Source organism: Larus michahellis, chromosome W, assembly GCF_964199755.1.
Source record: "Larus michahellis chromosome W, bLarMic1.1, whole genome shotgun sequence".
Classification (NCBI taxonomy): domain Eukaryota; kingdom Metazoa; phylum Chordata; class Aves; order Charadriiformes; family Laridae; genus Larus; species Larus michahellis.
Genome location: NC_133929.1, coordinates 19,855,770 through 19,874,820, shown reverse-complemented (window position 1 = coordinate 19,874,820; position 19,051 = coordinate 19,855,770). Strand labels below are relative to the sequence as shown.

The window sequence follows — 19,051 nt, the reverse complement described above, 5'->3', positions numbered from 1 at the left end:
TCCAGGAGTGCTCCTCTCCTTGTTGGCTCCTGCACCACCTGTGTCAAAAAGTTATCATCAATACACTGGAGGAGCCTCCTGGACTGTGCGTGCCTGGCTGTGTGGCCTTCCCAGCAGATATCGGGGTAATTGAAGTCCCCCATGAGAGCCAAGGCCTGTGTGTGAGCTGATGCAGGCAGGACGCAGGAACAACCACAAAACCACGGATGGAAAGCAAAGAACAAGTTTAATCTCAATACCTCACAGACCGGGGAATCTCCCAAGCAACACCCAGGTAGAGGCACACAAGCAGGGACCGCGGGCACCGCAGAGTGATAGAGAGTCCTTGTTAGCAAGAGTCCTTGGCAGCGAGAGAGTCCTTGTTAGCAAGAGTGCACACGGACTCCCTGTTCTTGCTGGTATTTAAAAGGGTTCAAACAGGCATAGTTTTCCCACTGTGCCTTGATCTTCTTCAACAACAGGCCAGGATTCTCAAGCAGCTAGATAAGGTGTCCCTGAGCCCATCACAGACTTCTGTTATCTAAGTGCAAGTGTTTTTCTTGCAAGCACCCAAGACTGAATAACAATTAGTGTGATATATGTGTTTTCCAATACCCCAGGTGCAAGTCCCTTGAGCATATTTACAATCCTCCTCACCGATCTGTTGCTTTCCCACACCCTGTGATTGTGAGGCTACTTTCAGCTGTCTGTAGAAGGCCTCATCAGCTTCCCCATCCTGATCAGGTGGCCTGTAATAAACACCCACAACAGTGTCCCTCATATTTGCCTGCCCCTTAATCCTTACCCATAAGCTCTCAACTCTCTCTTCATCTGCCCCCAGGGAAAGCTCAATACGTTCCAGATGCTCTCTCACATAAAGAGCAACTCCACCACCTCGCCTTGCTGGCCTGTCTTTCCTGAAAAGGACATAGCCATCCATGACAGTGTTCCAGTCATGTGAGCTGTCCCACCGCGTCTCAGTAATTACGATGAAATCATGGCCCTGCGACCACACACAGATCTCCAGCTCTTCCTGCTTATTCCCCATGCTGCGTGCATTGGTGTATAAGCATTTCAGAGAGGGAGTTGTGTGAGTAGTTTTCACCCTTGAGGGGTGGTAGTCCTTCTGGTTCTCAAAAATACTGGCATGCTGACCCATAAGTGCTGAGCACCTCACCAACAAGCCCAGTACCGTCCCCACCCTCCTTCAAATCTAGTTTAAAGCTCTCTTAATGAGCCCCGATAATTATGGCAAGGGAAGACTAGTCGTAAAGGTACGCCATGTAGATGCCCACGTACCCATGAGTCAGGCCACTGAGGAACATCAAAACAATCATCAAGTGGACCACGCTGCTAAGATTTTCCAGATAGATTTGGACTGGGAACATAAAGGTGAACTGTTTTTAGCTCAGTGGGCCCATGATACTTCGGGTCATCAAGGAAGGGATGCGACATGTAAATAGGCTCATGATCGAGGGGTGGATTTAACCATGGATGCTACTGCACAGGTGTTATAGTTTGAGAAAACCCATAACAATTTATTGTCATGTAGACAATTATTGTATCACCCGATGACCCCTCCCCACCCAGAAAGGGGAATCAGGGAAAGCAAGGAAACACAAGGGTTGAAATATAAATAGATTTAATAGGATAAGACCAAATAATTAACAATAATACTAAAAACCAATATTAATCCTGATACTAATATAAGATGTACAAGAATTATACTGAGACAATTATATCAGTAGGAAGTTGTGCACTCCCAGCAGTGGACAGTAAATGTGGGACACTGCGAGTGCAAGGAAGGCCTCAGGGGTCCGTCACCGGGGCAAGGAGTTTCTCTGGACTGCCACCATCAAGAGAGAGAGAGCACTACGCAGCCAAACTTTCTAATTTATATGGAATGTGATGTTCATGGTACAAAATAACCCTGTTGGCCAGCCTGGGTCAAATGCCCAGCCCTTGCTCCTCCTCATCCCTGCACCTGGCAAGGCTTGAAAACACTGAGACCTTGAATCCCACACAGCCTAGCTGGCTATAGAGTAAATATTTTCACGAATTCAGGCACTAGAGTCTTCCAAAAGTGGAGTTTTCCCCACCATTAGAAGAGAAATTAGTCCCGTGTCGCTCAACCCAGGACAGTAGGTTATCCATGATTGTGAAACATGTGCCGAAATCAAACAAGCTAAAAGGTTAAAACCTGTGTGGTATGGGGGATGATGGCTGAAATATAAGTATGGGGAGGCCTGGGAAATTGACTATATCAGACTCCCTCAAACCCACCAGGGTAAGTGCTACATGCTTACAATGGTGGAAGGAAACACCAGATCGTTGGAAACCTATGCCGTGCCCCATGCCACTGCCTGGAATACCATCCTGGGCCTTGAAAGGCAAGTCCTGTGGTGACATGGTACTCCAGAAAGAATTGAATCAGGCAACGGGACTCATTTCAAAACCAGTCTTATAAGTACTTGGGCAAAAGAACATGGCACTGAGTGGTATATCATATCCCCCTTCACGCACCAGCTTCTGGGAAAATTGAGCAATACAATGGATTGTTAAAAGCTACCCTGAAGGCAATGGGTGGTGGAACCTTTAAAAATTGGGACAAGCATTTAGCTACCTGGTTAGTTAACACCAGGGGATCCATCAATCGAGCTGGTCCTGCTCAGTCAGACCTTTTACATACTGTAGAAGGGGATAAAGTCCCTGTGGTGCATGAAAGGAATATGCTGGGGAAACCTGTTTGGGTTTTTCCTGCCTCAGGCAAAGGCAAACCCATTTGTGGGACTGTTTCTGCTCAAGGACCTGGATGTACTTGGTGGGGGATGCTGGAGAATGGAGAAGTTCAATGTGTGCCTCAAGGAAATTTGACCCTGGCTGAGAATACTTAATTCTGAATTGTATGATGTTAATTGCTATATGATGCTAACAGTGTTCTATAAGTGTTTTTCAGATAATATAGTGGTGATGATACCGGATCCAGCTTCATCAAGTGGCATCCAGCAAAACTCTTTGAGATGGACATACTACTCCTGGGCATGGACCACAATGAATTTCATTCATCTTTCCTACCCTGAGATTCTGCTATGAGAGATGAAATCCTACAGTTATGAACTAAATGGACTTAGTGAACTTTTGTGTATAAAGATAAATCATAACTGAGTAACCTGCATATATCTATCTATATATATGTGTGTGTGTGTATACATTTGATAGATAAAAGTATTAGTGATCTGAGCATGACGCAAATGGTATGGAATAAGGGGTGAAATGTCACTGACAAACACTGAAGAAATGGCTATATGGCTTTTTAATTCTTTGCCTGTCTGTTATACTGGTTACACAGATTTGCTTGATCAGAGAGTGCTATAAGAGTTAAAATAATTAATCAAAATTTTTGGTGTGCTTAGCCATTTGTGAAAGCTGAAAGCAAGTTTTGGCCTGTAATGGCATGCATTGATGACAGATATGGAGATCAACATCTGTTTTGTACTTACCCACTGGTAAAGTCTATTCTGAAGGGAAGAGAGCATCTTCATAATAATACTTCCAACTGCCTGGATTCACCTGACTGATTCAGTCTGTTACCAGAGAGGCCTCTGCTTTCTTTATAACCATATGCTAACTAAAATGTTTGTTTCCTACTAACCTTCTTACTGTGTGAGAAAATAGTTAGTCACTGAGCTGATGTTACAGATGGAGTAACATAGTAATAATGAGGAGACAGCCAGAAGTAGCTAATCACCAAGGATGGGATAACAAGAAGTAGTTAATCACTTCAAGGTTCTTTTACCAATTAGGACAGAGTTATGGCTACTTCAAAGACCATCCTTATTATCTTCAAGAAGTTGGCAAACTTACAGCAAACTTTTACTGTCCTGAGATGACTCAATACCTTAAAAGGATAATGTGAGGAAGGGTCTCCTTACCCAAACGACCACCAAGACACTCACGCTTGTGCAGAAGTGTTTTGCTGACACAGCAAAACTTGATACGCATGTGCAAAAAGGCTATTCGGTCATCCTAATGAATATGTAAGCCTAGGTGGAGTTATGTATTAGACAGGCGGAATAGTGAGAATCTTTTGTGTATAAATAATGGGTGAATATCCCCGGTAAGGTGTGCTAGATTTGTGGGTTTTTCCCCCTAGCACCCAACGTCGAATAAAGCAATATCTCCTCTCTAAACTACTTTTGGTTTTGAGGGCTTTTATTTCACTGGTAGACCAGTGTTACCTGAAATGGCTATTAAGCCATTTGTCGTCAGGCCTTTTTTATTGAGATCTAGGTGAACCCTGCACTCTTTCTCACCTCAGCCTTACAGACTCCACACCCCCCCCAAAACAGGATGGAAATGTTTTTATTCCAGATGCATCATAAGGCAATAGTAATGAATATCAACCACAGCAGTAACTGTTTATTTTCTAAAGAATGATGGATTATTTCTAAAGACTGATGATACAAAAGTGGGAGGGGTGGCTGACACACCAGAAGGCTGTGCCACCATACAGAGAGACCTGGACAGGTTGGAGAGTTGGGTGGAGAGGAACCTCATGAAATTCAACAAGGGCAAGTGTAGGGTGCTGCACCTGGGGAGGAATAACCCCATGCACCAGTACAGGTTGGGGGCTGACCTGCTGGAGAGCAGCTCTGTGGAAAGAGACCTGGGAGTCCTGGTGGACAACAGGATGACCATGAGCCAGAGCCAGCAATGTGCCCTTGTGGCCAAGAAGGCCAATGGCATCCTGGGGTGCATCAAGAAGAGTGTGGCCAGCAGGTCGAGGGAGGTCATCCTCCCCCTCTACTCTGCCCTGGTGAGGCTGCACCTGGAGTACTGTGTCCAGTTCTGGGCTCCCCGGTTCAAGAAGGACAGGGAACTGCTGGAGAGGGTACAGCAAAGGGCTACAAAGATGATGAGGGGATTGGAACACCTCTCTTATGAAGAAAGGCTGAGGGATTTGGGTCTCTTCAGTCTGGAAAAAGACGACTGAGGGGGGATCTTATCAATGCTTATAAATACTTAAAGGGTGGGGTGTCAGGAGGATGGGGCCAGGCTCTTTTCAGTGGTGCCCGGGGACAGGACAAGAGGTAATGGGCACAAACTCAAACATAGGAAGTTCCATCTCAACATGAGGAGGAACTTCTTTACTTTGAGGGTGGCAGAGCACTGGAACAGGCTGCCCAGAGAGGTGATGGAGTCTCCAAGTCTGGAGACATTCAAAACCCGCCTGGACGCGTTCCTGTGCAACCTGCTCTAGGTGACCCTGCTCTGGCAGGGGGGTTGGACTAGATGATCTCCAGAGGTCCCTTCTAACCCCTATCATTCTGTGATTCTGTGATTTAATACACGTATTATCACTAGCATTGCTAGTGGTAATATTTCTTACGTGTTTTACCTGCCAATCTTAGTATTCCAGTAAAGTCAGCCAGAATTAAGTGTGTCATCTTTTCAACTCTAATTTTTAAACTTTAGCTATCAGAAGTATAAAATCTTGATGCCTGTTTTGTTTGATAATTCAGTTCCAATTTGTCAGAGCTGCCACAGTAGCAATAGGTCCTACACAAAGTAAAATACTGGCAGAATGTAATATTAAAGATCTGTGGTTTTTCCCCTACAAGCTACAATGTTCAATTTTTACTGAGCATTGAACCTACCTTTTTCAGTATTACATCATTTTTTCCTTATAGTTCCATATAAACCTCTCCTTCTAATCCAGGTAAGGTATGAAACAGCTTTTCTACAAATATTGAAATTAAACTTCTTACTCTGAGTTAAATCTCATCTAACAAAAGTACAATGTTTTTTCCATGTATTTTTTCAGACCTCTCAGTTTCAGTACTCTGGTTTAGACAGCATGCTTAACTTGCCTTGCTTCATTACACAGGCTATAGCTTGCTTTAAAATGGCTTCAAAACTTAAGCTCTGGCCCTCCAGGAATACTGAGTTAGCACTTGAGATTAGAGTCCTATTGCTACACATAATGCCATGTAGAAGTAAAAAGTGGCCAGGACTGAAACCTTGAACATGAACACCTTCCCATCTGTTCCCATCAATCAGTTTATATAAAATTTGGCATCTAAGACTGTCCATATAGTTGGTGGGATAGACTTCACGTGTGATAACTTTATGATGAAGACGCCAATGTAGTGTATTTGAAAGGAACACGACCTTTTCTGGCATGTCTGTGCATATACTTGAGTTCAGTCAAGTGAGTTCCTTTGTAGCTGAGTTAGTTTGTCACTACATAAAGTAGTAGTGCTGCAGATCAGGAAGTATGTACTGTAGTAATATTTAGAGTGGAGAAATGACCACAATTTTACATCATCCAAACAGTAACCACTAGAAATTTGTGGTATACAGGCACATCAGTTCCTGGGGGCTTTTTTTGAAGTGACAAAAATTAAGTTTGTATTAATCGAGCTATTTTAACTATTCTACTTTTGTGTCCTTTATGGTAAAGGTTTTGGGGTTATAGTTCTTCATTACCTACTTAGTGACTTCCAACGGGAATTTAATTAGACAGAGGTTGCACCATCATATAAAAGTAACAGGAAACAGACAAGCCATTGTTGTATACAGAGATTCAGCATTAGAAAATTTTAGACTTCAATAATATTGTAAAAGACATTTAATAGACATTGGTAGAGCACTAAGGGTTTACAAAATTGTGAAATACTACTACAAACTGGACTTTTAATATAGGGGAAAGCAGTGGAGATGTTTTCAGTTGCCACTAACTGCAAAATCTTGTCAATCTGTTAATTACAAACAATTGCGCTTAAGTCATTAAAATGGTCTGAAATAAGTAGTTAAGCCAAAACCATAAAAAAATTTAGGAACTTCCTACAGTTGACCTTAAACTTTGTGACATACAGTAGATTAAAAGTAAACTCACTGAATTAATATAGACTAGGGAAAAAGCTGGGTTCTCTAGTAATCAAGAGTCACTAACTGTGATAAGAAAAATAAAAGTTAATATTTGGAACAGTTTCTTGCTAAACATTTAACAGAGAAGGTGAATAGTTCAGATTTATATTTTCTAGATATTTGTGTGTTTTGATGAATGTTAACAACCTCTGTTTAAGACAGGAATCTAGATTAAAAGCTGCCTTTTCCAAAGAAGTTTTGGTAAGACTTCACTAATAAAATGGTGCATTTATAGTATCTTACCTTACCAATTCAGTTTGGTAGCTTTTTACCAATTCAAAGGTATAAAATACTGTAGACTTTTGGTAGATGCATATTACACAGATTCACGTGCTGGTCACAAAGGTATCATTTTCACCATAAAAAGCATTGGGTTACAATTTGGGAAATCTGTGAACTTAGGAAACAGTCTACAGTTCTCAAACTATATACTTAATATTAATACATTTTTTGCATAGTGCCTGAAACCTAGTAAGTATAGAAAAAGATCAAAAGATGAAGCTTTAACTTCTGAGTTGTTCAACAATGCATGTCTTCAATATTATGTGATTCGAGATGCTACCAACCTTAAAGCATTATGCATTAATACAGTGTAATTGAAATTCTTTAGCTAAAACTAACTGAACAAAAAAAAAAGAAAAAAAAGAGCAATTACATTTGTCTGATTCATTATAGAGGTTTTGAATCAGAGAATGAAATCATAAATGTGCACATACTTCTCCAATATGAATATACATGTAGACAAGCACTCAAAAGGGAATTATCACTTTACATAAAACTATTAACAAATCAAAGATAATAACTTCCTGATATAATGCAGCCTCAAACAATATTTAACAGTAAACAATAAATAGTATTTCAAAGGTCTGAAATGAGAATTGACACAAAAAAATATATTGTTATTTCCCTCCAACATCATGGCATATCTCCTTTGTAGACTATACACTGTTGGTACCACCCCATGACTACATAGACAACCCTTTTACTGATCACTGTGCTGGGATCCCCCAACATACAATGCTAACGGGAAGGAAAGGCTCACTCCTGCTGCAGGACCCAGGACTCCTGCTCTGGTATATAGAGCTAGGGCCACTCATGCTTGTCTCAAGCAGAGGCCTGAATAGCTGCACTTGTAGCACAAGCACTGCTACAGGAGAAATGTATATCTGTTATGTAAGACCCTGAATCAAGTTAGATTTTTTTCTTAAGGCATGGTTGGGGGGGGGGGCGGCATAGTGGATTAGAAATTCACTTGAGCAAACATTCTTCTGTTTTCTTGATGAATGAATTAAGGTATATGAAGACTCAAGTCTGAAGAATAAGAAGCCTGACTAAAGGAAATATTCTGTAGTCTGAAAAAAGTATCTTAATTTTAAATGTTATAATTTTACAAGTTTGGATAATACAAAACCCACAAAATTAGCAACATTTCTGAATCATAAAATATTTAATAATGCATATTTAGGGGGAATATATTGTATATAAAATTTCAGGTCACCATATGAAGCAATTTAAACCCTTTTCAAGCTAGCACTGTCTTCAATGCTGTATAGATTTATTGCCACTGATACAAGACCTACTAAAAGCATACATTTTAAACTAATACAAAAGTGGCTTTTTTATATGAATTTTTTGTACACAACTACTGTCTTGAATATCCGTCAAGTGCAAAAAAACACAGATCACTTTACACTACTGTAGCAACAATGCATTCATATTGTTCATTAGTCCTTAGTAGTCAGCTTTCATAAGATACAAGAAAAAGCACGGTGAAGCTCACAAAAAGTCAGCCTGTTCTTGCAAAAAAATACACTATAACGGAAGAAAAACCAAAAAAAGGACTATGCACACCACAGATTTTGCTGTTCTTTAAACTAGATGACTTAAGTGCTGTTTGGTTTTTGTTGTTTTATTTTGGGTGTTTGGGTTTTTTGGCTTTTTTTGTTGAATCAAACCACATAGACTAGATATAATAAAATTAAGAAAGCAGTGGGTAGCTAAAAATTTATGAACTATTTTTCCTCCCCGCAATTTGTTTTCCTCTACCTGAGGTAGTTACAAAAAACAAATCATAACATAAACACCAGCTAGGACTCACCACTTAGACCTTTGGAGTTTTTTTCCTCCCTTTAAAAATTATTTGTCAGCTCATCAAAACTACCTTTGATGTTAAAGACAGCAGAGATTTAGAGTTCTCACTACATGAAGAAAGATGGTGATAGGGAGGAAGAGGATTAGCTGCTTCAAAATGTGACAATAGATTCACTTCCATCAAGCTGGCTGGTTCACTGTTGACTTTTAGATGTTTATTCTCTTTTACTGTCTATAAAGTCAATGGGAGAAGTATGAAAGGATTTGAACACATCATCGTCCTTTACTGTAACCAGGAAAGAACTGGTCAAGTAGTGTCTGCAATATCTTGTTAGGAACCATGGTGTAGCTCTTTCCAAGGTCATAGCGGCAGGCAGGACAGGTAAAGACTTCAGCTCGGAAAGAGCGCTGTAAACAGCTCTAGGGCATACAAAGACAAAGAAGTAAAAGTGTTACAGCTTTTGCTTTACATTGAAAATTTATCTAGCAAAAATTAAGCAATTACTAGGAACCAAAGATGCAGTTTCCCACATTTCCAGAAACAGCAAGTACTTACTGGGTTCTCTTTCCATATTTCTGCCTTTACAACTGAAATGATGTACTGGGTCTGGCTGGGATGGAGTTACATTTCTTCATAGCAGCCTGTATGGTGCTGTGTTTTAGATCTGTGACTAAACCAGTGTTGATAATACACCAATGTTTTAGCTATTGCTGAACAATGCTTGCACAGTGTCAAGGCTTTCTCTGTTTCTCATTCTGCCTCCCCAGCCAGTAGGCTGAGGATGGGCAAGAGGTTGGGAGGGGATACAACTGAGACAGCTAACCCAAATGACCAAAGGGATATTCCATGCCATATAATGTCATGCTCAGCAATAAAAACTGGGGTGTGGTCTTTCCAAAGTAGCCATTACTCAGAGGCTGGCTGGGCATTGGTCTACTTGTGGGAGGTGGTGAGCGAATGCCTTTGCACCATTTTGTTTTTCCTTTTCTTTTTTTTCTCTTCACTTATTAAACTGTCTTTATCTCGACCCACAACCCACGGGTGGGTGCTTATTTGCTGGCTGGGGTCAACTCATCACAAAGGACTTAACCAAAGCAATCTTTTGATTAGGAGGCAAAGCATTGAGTTTTTCAGGAATTAAGTGTTACTACTGTGATACCTCTTTTTCCTTAATGTGTTCCTGTGGACCAGTCCACAGTTTCTTTCTAGCATTTCTGTTAGAGTGCTGTAAGTATTCCAGAGTTTCATTTCAAGATGTAGCTGAACATACAGCTGTATAGCATTTTATCTAACAATCCATAGCTACTTCATCTTTATTACAAGACTCAATGTTTAAGCCCCAAAGGCATGAGTAGAATAAAATAGGTTTCAGACTACAGTATCTGAAAGATAATTATTAATGTTGCCTTCTTTTTTTTTTGGTTTTCCCAGACTGCAGACAGTTCAACCATATACGTTAAATATGAAAATTTTATGAGGGCCAATCTTTTCCCAAACTGTCCCAAACAGACACCACCACTGTCTGTCAGTCTATACCTTAAAACTAATATTACTTTATTAGTAGTCATTGATAGCTTCAGATTCTATGCTTTGAAGTTGTTGCCATTAAACATTCTCCATGTTTTTTCCACCACTCTATATATTAACCCCCTCATAATACTTTACCTCTATGTAACAGGCAGCTCTCTGAAGGAGCAGTCTTGCTCTATTCTCATTTCTTAAATACATAAAATTAACTTAATCTTATTGTACCAGCATCTAGCTCCTGGAACAAACCAATCCCTAGCATAGCTCCACTAATTACAATGGAATGATAAACTTGATACATCATGTCTATAAGAAATTGTACTAAATACATTTCCACTATTTTTTTCACATAAAATTAAGATTGATCATATGGCAGCCACACAACTGGAAGCAAGCACATTATATTTCTTGCTCAGACTGCAAGGCAATAATTATTGTCTTCCTAAAATATATGTTGGTTTTGGTGATCAGTGTCTCAGGGACAAGAACACAGCCCAGAGCAATACAGGGATTATTCTTACTTTACAGACGTTGTGGAGACACTCTGTTGTCACTGGCTGGTAAACCAGCTCCTGACAGCAGACACACATAAAAGATTGTTCCAATTTCTTCAGGAAATTCTAGTATAGGGCAAAAGAAGAGAAAAGTAAAACTATTAGAGACACATTCACAAATACGCAAACAAAAAAGGGCACTTTTATTTAAAACTATTAAAGTTTTTTTTAAACTAATTTGCCTAACTATTGTAATTATTACTTATATTCAAATTATAAATTCACAGCCAAATTCACAGACCTAAACTGAGTAAAAAATTTGACCGTCATAGCATTTGGTAAATGCAGAGATACATTCATGAGATACTTGTTTAGCATTCTTGTTACTCTTCCCAAACTCACAGTTAGCATGGTCTAATAATGTTACACAACTGCTAGGAGTTGTTAAATCCAATATTCAGTGTGATAGAACAGCTTGACATTGCAAAGATTGCTTACGCTGAAACTTTTCTAGTGTGATCTTCAGGTCTCAGTCCAAGTAACAAATTTCCTTCCAAAGCCTACCACCATTACTCCTGTATTCATGGACATTTATATAAAGACATTCCCACACCCTCTGCTATTACCTCTACCTATCTTCTGCTCATTCCCTATATTATTATTGTTCACAGCTTCTTGTTCATTCTTATTTCCTCAGAAGTGAACCTTTGTTGTGTTCGGTGCAAAGTATACATTTAATAAATTATGTTTATTACATTAAAAAAACTGAGTCTTTTAGAAGGCTCATCTTATATCCTTCACATCCAAGAGTAGTGTGGCTAATAAAATATTTAGAAAGCAAGTCCATAAACAATTGATTTCCCTACTTTTCCAGAAGTCAGAGAACTAAGCTTTTGAAGTCTATTTGATTGTACGTTATTATAATTAAAAACAAAACAGAGGGCCCATCAAGCCCAATTCTTAGCACAAGTCAGAGAATTCTGTATTTAGTGATCTTTGCTAGAATTTTGCACATCCATGATGGATAAGTGATTGCTGCTGCTCTGCAAAGGGAAAGCATACTGTATACCTTTTTCACTAAGAAATTCACCTCTGCATCTGCTGGAGGTGTTTAATTGATTTCTTGAATCCTCACTCTGAAATATTCTGCAATAGGTAAAAGAACCTTCCTGGTTTTCAGTCTTAGAGCAACTCTGAAGAATGTGGGATAAAATTTGTACCATAGATTTTATACATAGAAGCATGCTTACAGAGACCTTATTCTCTGGTATTTCAGTAGTCTCAAGCATACTCACTCAAGTGAAAAAAACAGATCTAAAGTTATTCAAAATACATTTCTTTTCAATAATTTTAATAATATCAGATTCATCTCAACCCAAAACTTATAATTAAAGTGGAAAGGTTGTTTCAAACATTAAGATTTATATTTTCATTGCAGCTATCTAATGGCAGCTGCGTGATTCCCATTGAAATTTCTATATAGCAATCATCAAGGGCAATCAAAATTATGGGCAGGAATCTATAGGAAAATAACTCTCTAGTAACTGGATTTCTCTTAAGATACTGTTGTTTGTTGCTTTAGAAGCACATATGTACTGTATTTTGTCACATAACTAAGACTTGAAAGTGTAATTATTTACAAACATTTGACAACCCACAGATAAACAACTTATAACTTTATGGTATCAGCTCCTGTACAAGTGTAGTAGCATTATAGCAATAGTAGTACTGAAAGTGGAAGAACAAGGAGTTATCGGATGCTTCTTCTGTCAAAGAAGCAAAGTAAATAGCTCCTGGAAATTCCCAAAAACAGTGATTTTGTGCATTCATTTTTAGGCATCCATTTTCCATCTAATATTTTGTTCTTTCACTAACTTGATAGTGACCTTTACCATTCTAATATCTTGATTTCTTTTTCTTCTGCAAAACAGCTAAAATAACTATGAATTGGAACATCAAGAAAACTAATTAATGTTCAAGGACACCATATTTTGGAGGATATTCCATCAGAGACTAATAAAAAAAAATAAATCCACAAGTGTCTTCAAACTTGAACTATCCTTGCTATTTTCTTGACAGCTGGGGGAGGGAAGTATTTCCTCTTTTTTACTTGAGGTTCTCTCTATAGTAAGTGGAATAATCTGCTAAACTTCAGTTAAAAATATTTTCATTTGGTATCTAAGGCTCAATATGACGGTATTTCTTCTATTTCCTTAAGTGAATGAAACTACATGCCCCATCAACTGTTTCTAAACACATAGTATGTATTCAGCAATTTTAAGCAAGTTAGGTTTTAACAAAGCCTAATTTCTCCTAACTCTATATAAAGAAAGATTAAAAATGAATAATTTAAGCAAGCTGCAAGCATACTGGTCCTTCCTTAAGAGAAGCAAGTACTTCATCCCACAATTTCTGGTTCATACAGTCTTCTTTAATCAGCCACTGCTGTTGCTGGGTCAGTTGGAAAGTCTCTCCTTTCCCTCCATCTCCCATTCTCATGGCTTTGGATGTATTTTTAGTCTCCTCTATACCTGTTTAAAATTATGACAAGATACAGTAACAGTGGTAGTCTGAACTATTAAAAAGGGAAGACAACATTATTTCTAGAAAGCTAAAACATGAATCACATCTATGTAATGATGCAATAAAGCTCCAATTCAAATTTCCCAGCTTTATTTTGAATTATAGATTATAACTACACAGAAGATTGTTCATTTTTCTGTGAAGTTTAAGAAAAAGAAACCTTACAAGTATGGAACAGCACCATAAGATCCCCAGCTTCCCATTTTATTACTGAGCACTTAACACTTTACATTTGAATTCCAAATGACTTCTAACTTCCTTGTAGTTTTCATACTATTGGCTTATATATAACTTGACAGAGCTCTAACACTAAGAAGTAAAAAGAAATACCATCATCAATTGTCCTTTTCTGGTTTCCATTACTCTGGCTGGTTGGCTCCTGTTTCACAGTTTGCTTCTTAACCTTATCCTTTTTCTCTTTACTAGCCATGGCTTCCAAATAACCTTCTGGATACTAAAAAAAAAACAACCCCCCAAAACCAGATTTAAAACAAAAATCCACTGGCATCTGAGAATTACCAAATACTGACAAGTCTATTTTCTAAAAGAATGTAAACTCTTATGGCTATATGTTGAAATAATATAAAAATATTTTTAAACCCCTTTATAAACAGGAAAGCTTTTAAATTAATATATTTTTAGAAAATTGTACTTAAGTCAAAGGGTCTGATCTAGAATAGATTTTATTAAAAGGCACCTTATATCCATATCTACAACTCCAACTACACAAATCAGAAAGCTAAAGTTGAAGATGATGTCATGTAGCAAAACAACCCATCCAAAGGAAATGACTAGTTTGCTGAGGAAAAAAAATACTACTTTGATTCCTCCCATCTGACACAAATTTCACAGTGCCAAAGTTCCTGCCTAAAATATGTTATCTATAATAGTTCCTCAATCATAGGTTACAATTAGAGAAAAATACATAAAAATGTATATATTTTTTAAATTCTAAGAAGAGACTCAACTATTACAAGAGTTACTTTTATAAATCTTATCCAGCATAAGGATCCCAAAACTGTATTCAAAGTCATAATTTTCTGATCCATCTATACAGAGTAATTTCCTGTTAAGGCAGAAAGCTTCATCCACAATTCTTTCTGCTTTGCCAATATCATAGTTTTTCAAATTACAAATGATCTAAAATATTTTTTATATTAGACCCTGCCTCATTGTAGTATATGAAAAATGGGGCTTACATTTAATTCACATTCCTAGTTTTAAAATTTAAGACTCCATTTACTTGAACAGAATATCAGAGCAACTTTGTGAACGCTGATTCTGACCTGTACACTCAGACCCAATTTCTTTGACCGTTCCATCCCTTCTGAAGTCCAAGGTGCAGGTTCGATATCATCTCTCCTCAGAAGATAGCGCCAAACTAAGAACCCGCATTTCCCAATTTCTGGCCAATATTTTACCACCTAAGGATAAATAACAACAGGCTTATGTTTTTTCTATCACAGTAGATCCTTAAATCTAATTTAAGAAATTCTGCTCAAAAGTTCAACAGATATTCTGCTAGGTAGTCGTTATTTTACCACAGTCCAAACACACGCAGGTCATACTTTAGTGGCTCAAGGCAAAGAGAGGAAATTTGAAGTATATGTTACTGTTTTAAAGTATCTTTTCTCTCACTTGGGAAATGTTTGTATTTTGATAAATACAATACTGTTTTAAAAGATGCACATCTTTATTCCAGATAAAGACATTAAGTGTATGAAAAGCCAGAAAGGGAGCTGGAAGGAGTGGATAAATCAATTGATTTCCAGGGATGAATATGACTCAGTGAGCACAGGCAAAAATAGCTTACATATTCAACTTAATATATCCTACTATAGATTGTCTTCTACTATTACTGCTCTGAAAAGAATAATAGAATCATAGAACAGTCCAGGTTGGAAGGAACCTCAAAAGACCATCTGGTCCAACCTTTTGTGGTAAAGGCAGCCTAGATGAGATTATCTAGCACTCTGTCCAATCACATCTTGGAAAACCTCCAGTGATGGGGACTCTGCCACGTCCCTGGGGAGGTTGTTCCAGTGAATGATTGTTCTCACTGTAAAAAATTTCTTTCTTATATCAAGATGAAAACTCTCCCGGTGACACTTGTACCTGTTGCACCTTGTCTTTTCCATGTGGCTCCTTGTGAAAAGCAAGGACTGAGTGGGATGATCATGTCTCTGTCTCTGCTAGCAATGCCCCTGTGGATGCAGCCCAGGATCTGATTTGCCTTTGTTGCTGCAACGGTGCACTGCTGACTCATGTTCAGCTTGTCCACCAGGACCCCCAAGTCCCTTTCAGCAAGGCTGCTCCCCAGCCACACAGATCCCAGACTGTACTGTATTCTGACCCAGGTGCAGGATTTTGCACATATTTTTGTTAAACTTCATACTGTTCTTGCTAGTCCACTCTTCCAGCCTGTCCAGGTTTCTCTGTAAGATGTCTCTCCCTTCTGATGTGTTCACTTCACTACCCGGTTTACTGTCATCAGCAAACTTGGTGAGGGTACTTTCAATCCCATCATCCATATCATTTATGAGGATGTTTGTACTGGGCCTGGCTGGGATGGAGTTAACTTTCCCCATAGCAGGCCTCCTAGAGCTGTGCTTTGTATTGGTAGCTAGAAAGGTGTTGATAACACACCAGTGTTTTGGCTACTGCTGAGCAGTGCTCCCACAGCATCAAGGCTGTCTCTCCAATCACTCCCCACTCCCTGTCCCTGATCCCAAAGGCCAGTAGGCTGGGGGTGGGCAAGAGGTTGTGAGGGGATATTCCATACCATGTGACATCATGCTCAGCAATAAAAGCTAAGGGAAAGGAGGAGGAGCAGGGGGCATTCGTTATTAAGGCATTTCTCTTCCTAAACATCCACTATGCATAGAGGCCATGCTTCCTAGTAAGTGGCTGGACACCGTCTGCTGATGGGAAGTAGAGAATAATTATTTTTTTTTCCTTCGCTTCCATGCATGGCCTTTTCTTTTCTTTATTAAACCGCTTTCATCTTCATCTTATTTTTTCCCCCGTCTCGCTGAGGAAAGGGAGTGATAAAGCAGCTTGATGGGTACCTGGCAGCCAGCCAAGGTCAACCCACCACAATGTTGAACAGTGTTGGGCCCAGTATTGATCCCTGGGAGCTCTTGAAAGAGGCCGCAGACCAGCCCTCCCTACACTACTGGTGGGTCGACACATGTGTTGACGTAGCTACTTGATCTTGTGATCTGGGGTCCAGCTACACCAGTAAAGACAGAGGCAAAGAAGGTATTGAGAACCTCTGCCTTGTCAGCATTATTAGTGACTAGTTTCCCTGCCCTGTTTAGCAATGGGCCTATGTCTTCCCTGTGCTTCTGCTTACTGCTCACTGTCATGGTTTCAGCTGGGATGGGGTTGACTTTTTTGCTAGCAGCTGGTGTAGTGCTATGTTTGGATTTGGGATGAGAAATGGTGTTGATTGATAGCACACCAGTGTTTTTAGTTGTTGCTAAGCAGTCAAGGCCTTTTCTGCTCCTCACACCGCCCCACCAGCAAATAGGCCAGGAGTGCACAAAAAGTTGGGAGAAGACACAGCCGGGACAGCTAACTCCAACTGACCAAAAGGATATTCCATGCCATATGATGTCATGCTCAGTCTATAAAGCTGGGGAAGAAGGAAGGGGGAGACATTCGGAGTTATGGCATTTCTCTCCCCAAGTAACGTTACATGTGATGGAGCCCTGCTTTCCTGGAGATGGCTGAAGACCTGCCTGCCGATGGGAAGTAGGGAATTAATTCCTTGTTTTGCTTTGCTTGTGTGCGTGGCTTTTGCTTTACTTATTAAACTGTCTTTATCTCAACCCACGAGTTTTTCCTCACTGTTACTCTTATGATTCTCTCCCCCGTTGCAACTTGGGGGGAGTGAGCGAGCAGCTGTGTAGTCCTAGCTGCCAGCTGGGGTTAAATCACAACAGTCTTTTTTGGTGCCCAACATGGGGCTCAAAGGGTTCAAGATTATGACAGATTTGATTGGAATGTGCTAGATCGAATTTATAGCTGTTATTGCTGTTTAGTTATTAATGGGCAGGCTCCTGTGCTTGCCATGGGGCTTGCTTGCCTTACTGTAAATTAGAGTCTCGTGCTCGTTAGTTGCTGCTTTTTGCTTTCATTGCCTGCTGTACTGCTGACTGCTTATCATCTTACTCTGCTGTGCCTGGGAACATTTTGATAGCAGCAATGGAGGTTGTTTACCTGGACTTTAGTAAGGCCTTTGATAGTTTCCCACAGCATCCTCCTGGAGAAACTGGCTGTCCATGGCTTGGACAGAAGTACTCTACACTGGGTTAAAAACTGGCTGGAAGGTAGGGCCCAAAGAGTTGTGGTGAATGGAGTTAAATCCAGTTGGCCGGTCACGAGTGGTGTTCCCCAGGGCTCGGTATTTGGGCCAGTTTTGTTTAATATTTTTATCAATTATCTGGACGAGGGGATTGAGTGCACCCTCATTAAGTTTGCAGACAACACCAAGTTGGGTGGAAGTGTTGACCTGCTTGAGGGTAGGAAGGCTCTACAGAGGGATCTGGACAGGCTGGATCCATGGGCCGAGGCTGATGGTATGAGGATCAACAAGGCCAAGTCCCAGGTCCTGCACTCGGGTCACAACAATGCCATGCAACATTACAAGCTTGGGGGAAGAGTGGCTGGAGAGCTGCCCAGCAGAAAAGGACCTGGGGGGTTGTGGAATAAATACTAAATTGGCTAAAAAATACAAAAGTACAGCATTGTTCACACATTAAGGACAAGTATAAAATCAAGAGGCTTCTGAGGTAGAAAATAGCCGCAGCTGGCATGAAGGACACAACATCTGTGGTTCCCTGATAAGCTACATGAGGTACGGGACGGGATGCAATTATTCCGTGGCTTTACCTTATGATGTATAGCGGATACAGGAATGGGATGATACCATGAAACAGATAAGCTGCCAATTAGCTGCCCGCTAGATGCTCAGAGCCAACATTTTGTCAAATTTTGATGAAATGCTGTCCTTTGTGCGAACTTTGCTCATTCTAATGTCATTATAATACCAAAACACACCTCCATCCCGAAGGCTACCCGCCTCCAAGGTGCGACCACTCCTTCTTGAGTCTGCGCCCTGAATTTCTCGTAAACTATACCTTTAATTGTGAAGCGAGAGAAATTTACACCAATCATGATAAAAGTATGTATGACTAAAGTCACTCAAACTCCACCTTGAAGATAACAAATAGTATAAAAATAGCCCAAGAGAGGGGGGATACCCAGGGAAGACACCATCATAAAGAATTACATCACTGACTTCTGGGATCAGTCGACGGGCTGAGCCTCTCTTCCCCCCCATAGGGACGCCTTTGGGTAAGACTTAGATTATACCGAGTGCTTCCTCGGGAAACTTAGAAATTTCTCTAGAGACTCTCTTTTCCTACATTTAAAGCCAGGC

The 19,051-nt window shown here is 39.9% G+C and overlaps 1 protein-coding gene across 2 annotated transcripts in view; it reads right to left on the bottom strand.

The window, feature by feature from the left end:
- Positions 1-8,342: 8,342 nt before the first annotated feature.
- LOC141735507 (E3 ubiquitin-protein ligase UHRF2-like) overlaps positions 8,343-19,051 on the bottom strand; it is a 143,691-nt gene continuing 132,982 nt past the window's right edge. For both annotated transcript variants that reach the window (XM_074568404.1, XM_074568405.1), the window contains 5 exons: positions 14,892-15,029; positions 13,936-14,059; positions 13,393-13,553; positions 11,050-11,148; positions 8,343-9,420 (listed from right to left, as the gene is read on the bottom strand). In XM_074568404.1, coding sequence (XP_074424505.1) covers positions 9,274-9,420; positions 11,050-11,148; positions 13,393-13,553; positions 13,936-14,059; positions 14,892-15,029 — 669 coding nt within the window. In that variant the 3' untranslated portion in view covers positions 8,343-9,273. The remainder of the gene's footprint in view (positions 9,421-11,049; positions 11,149-13,392; positions 13,554-13,935; positions 14,060-14,891; positions 15,030-19,051) is intronic.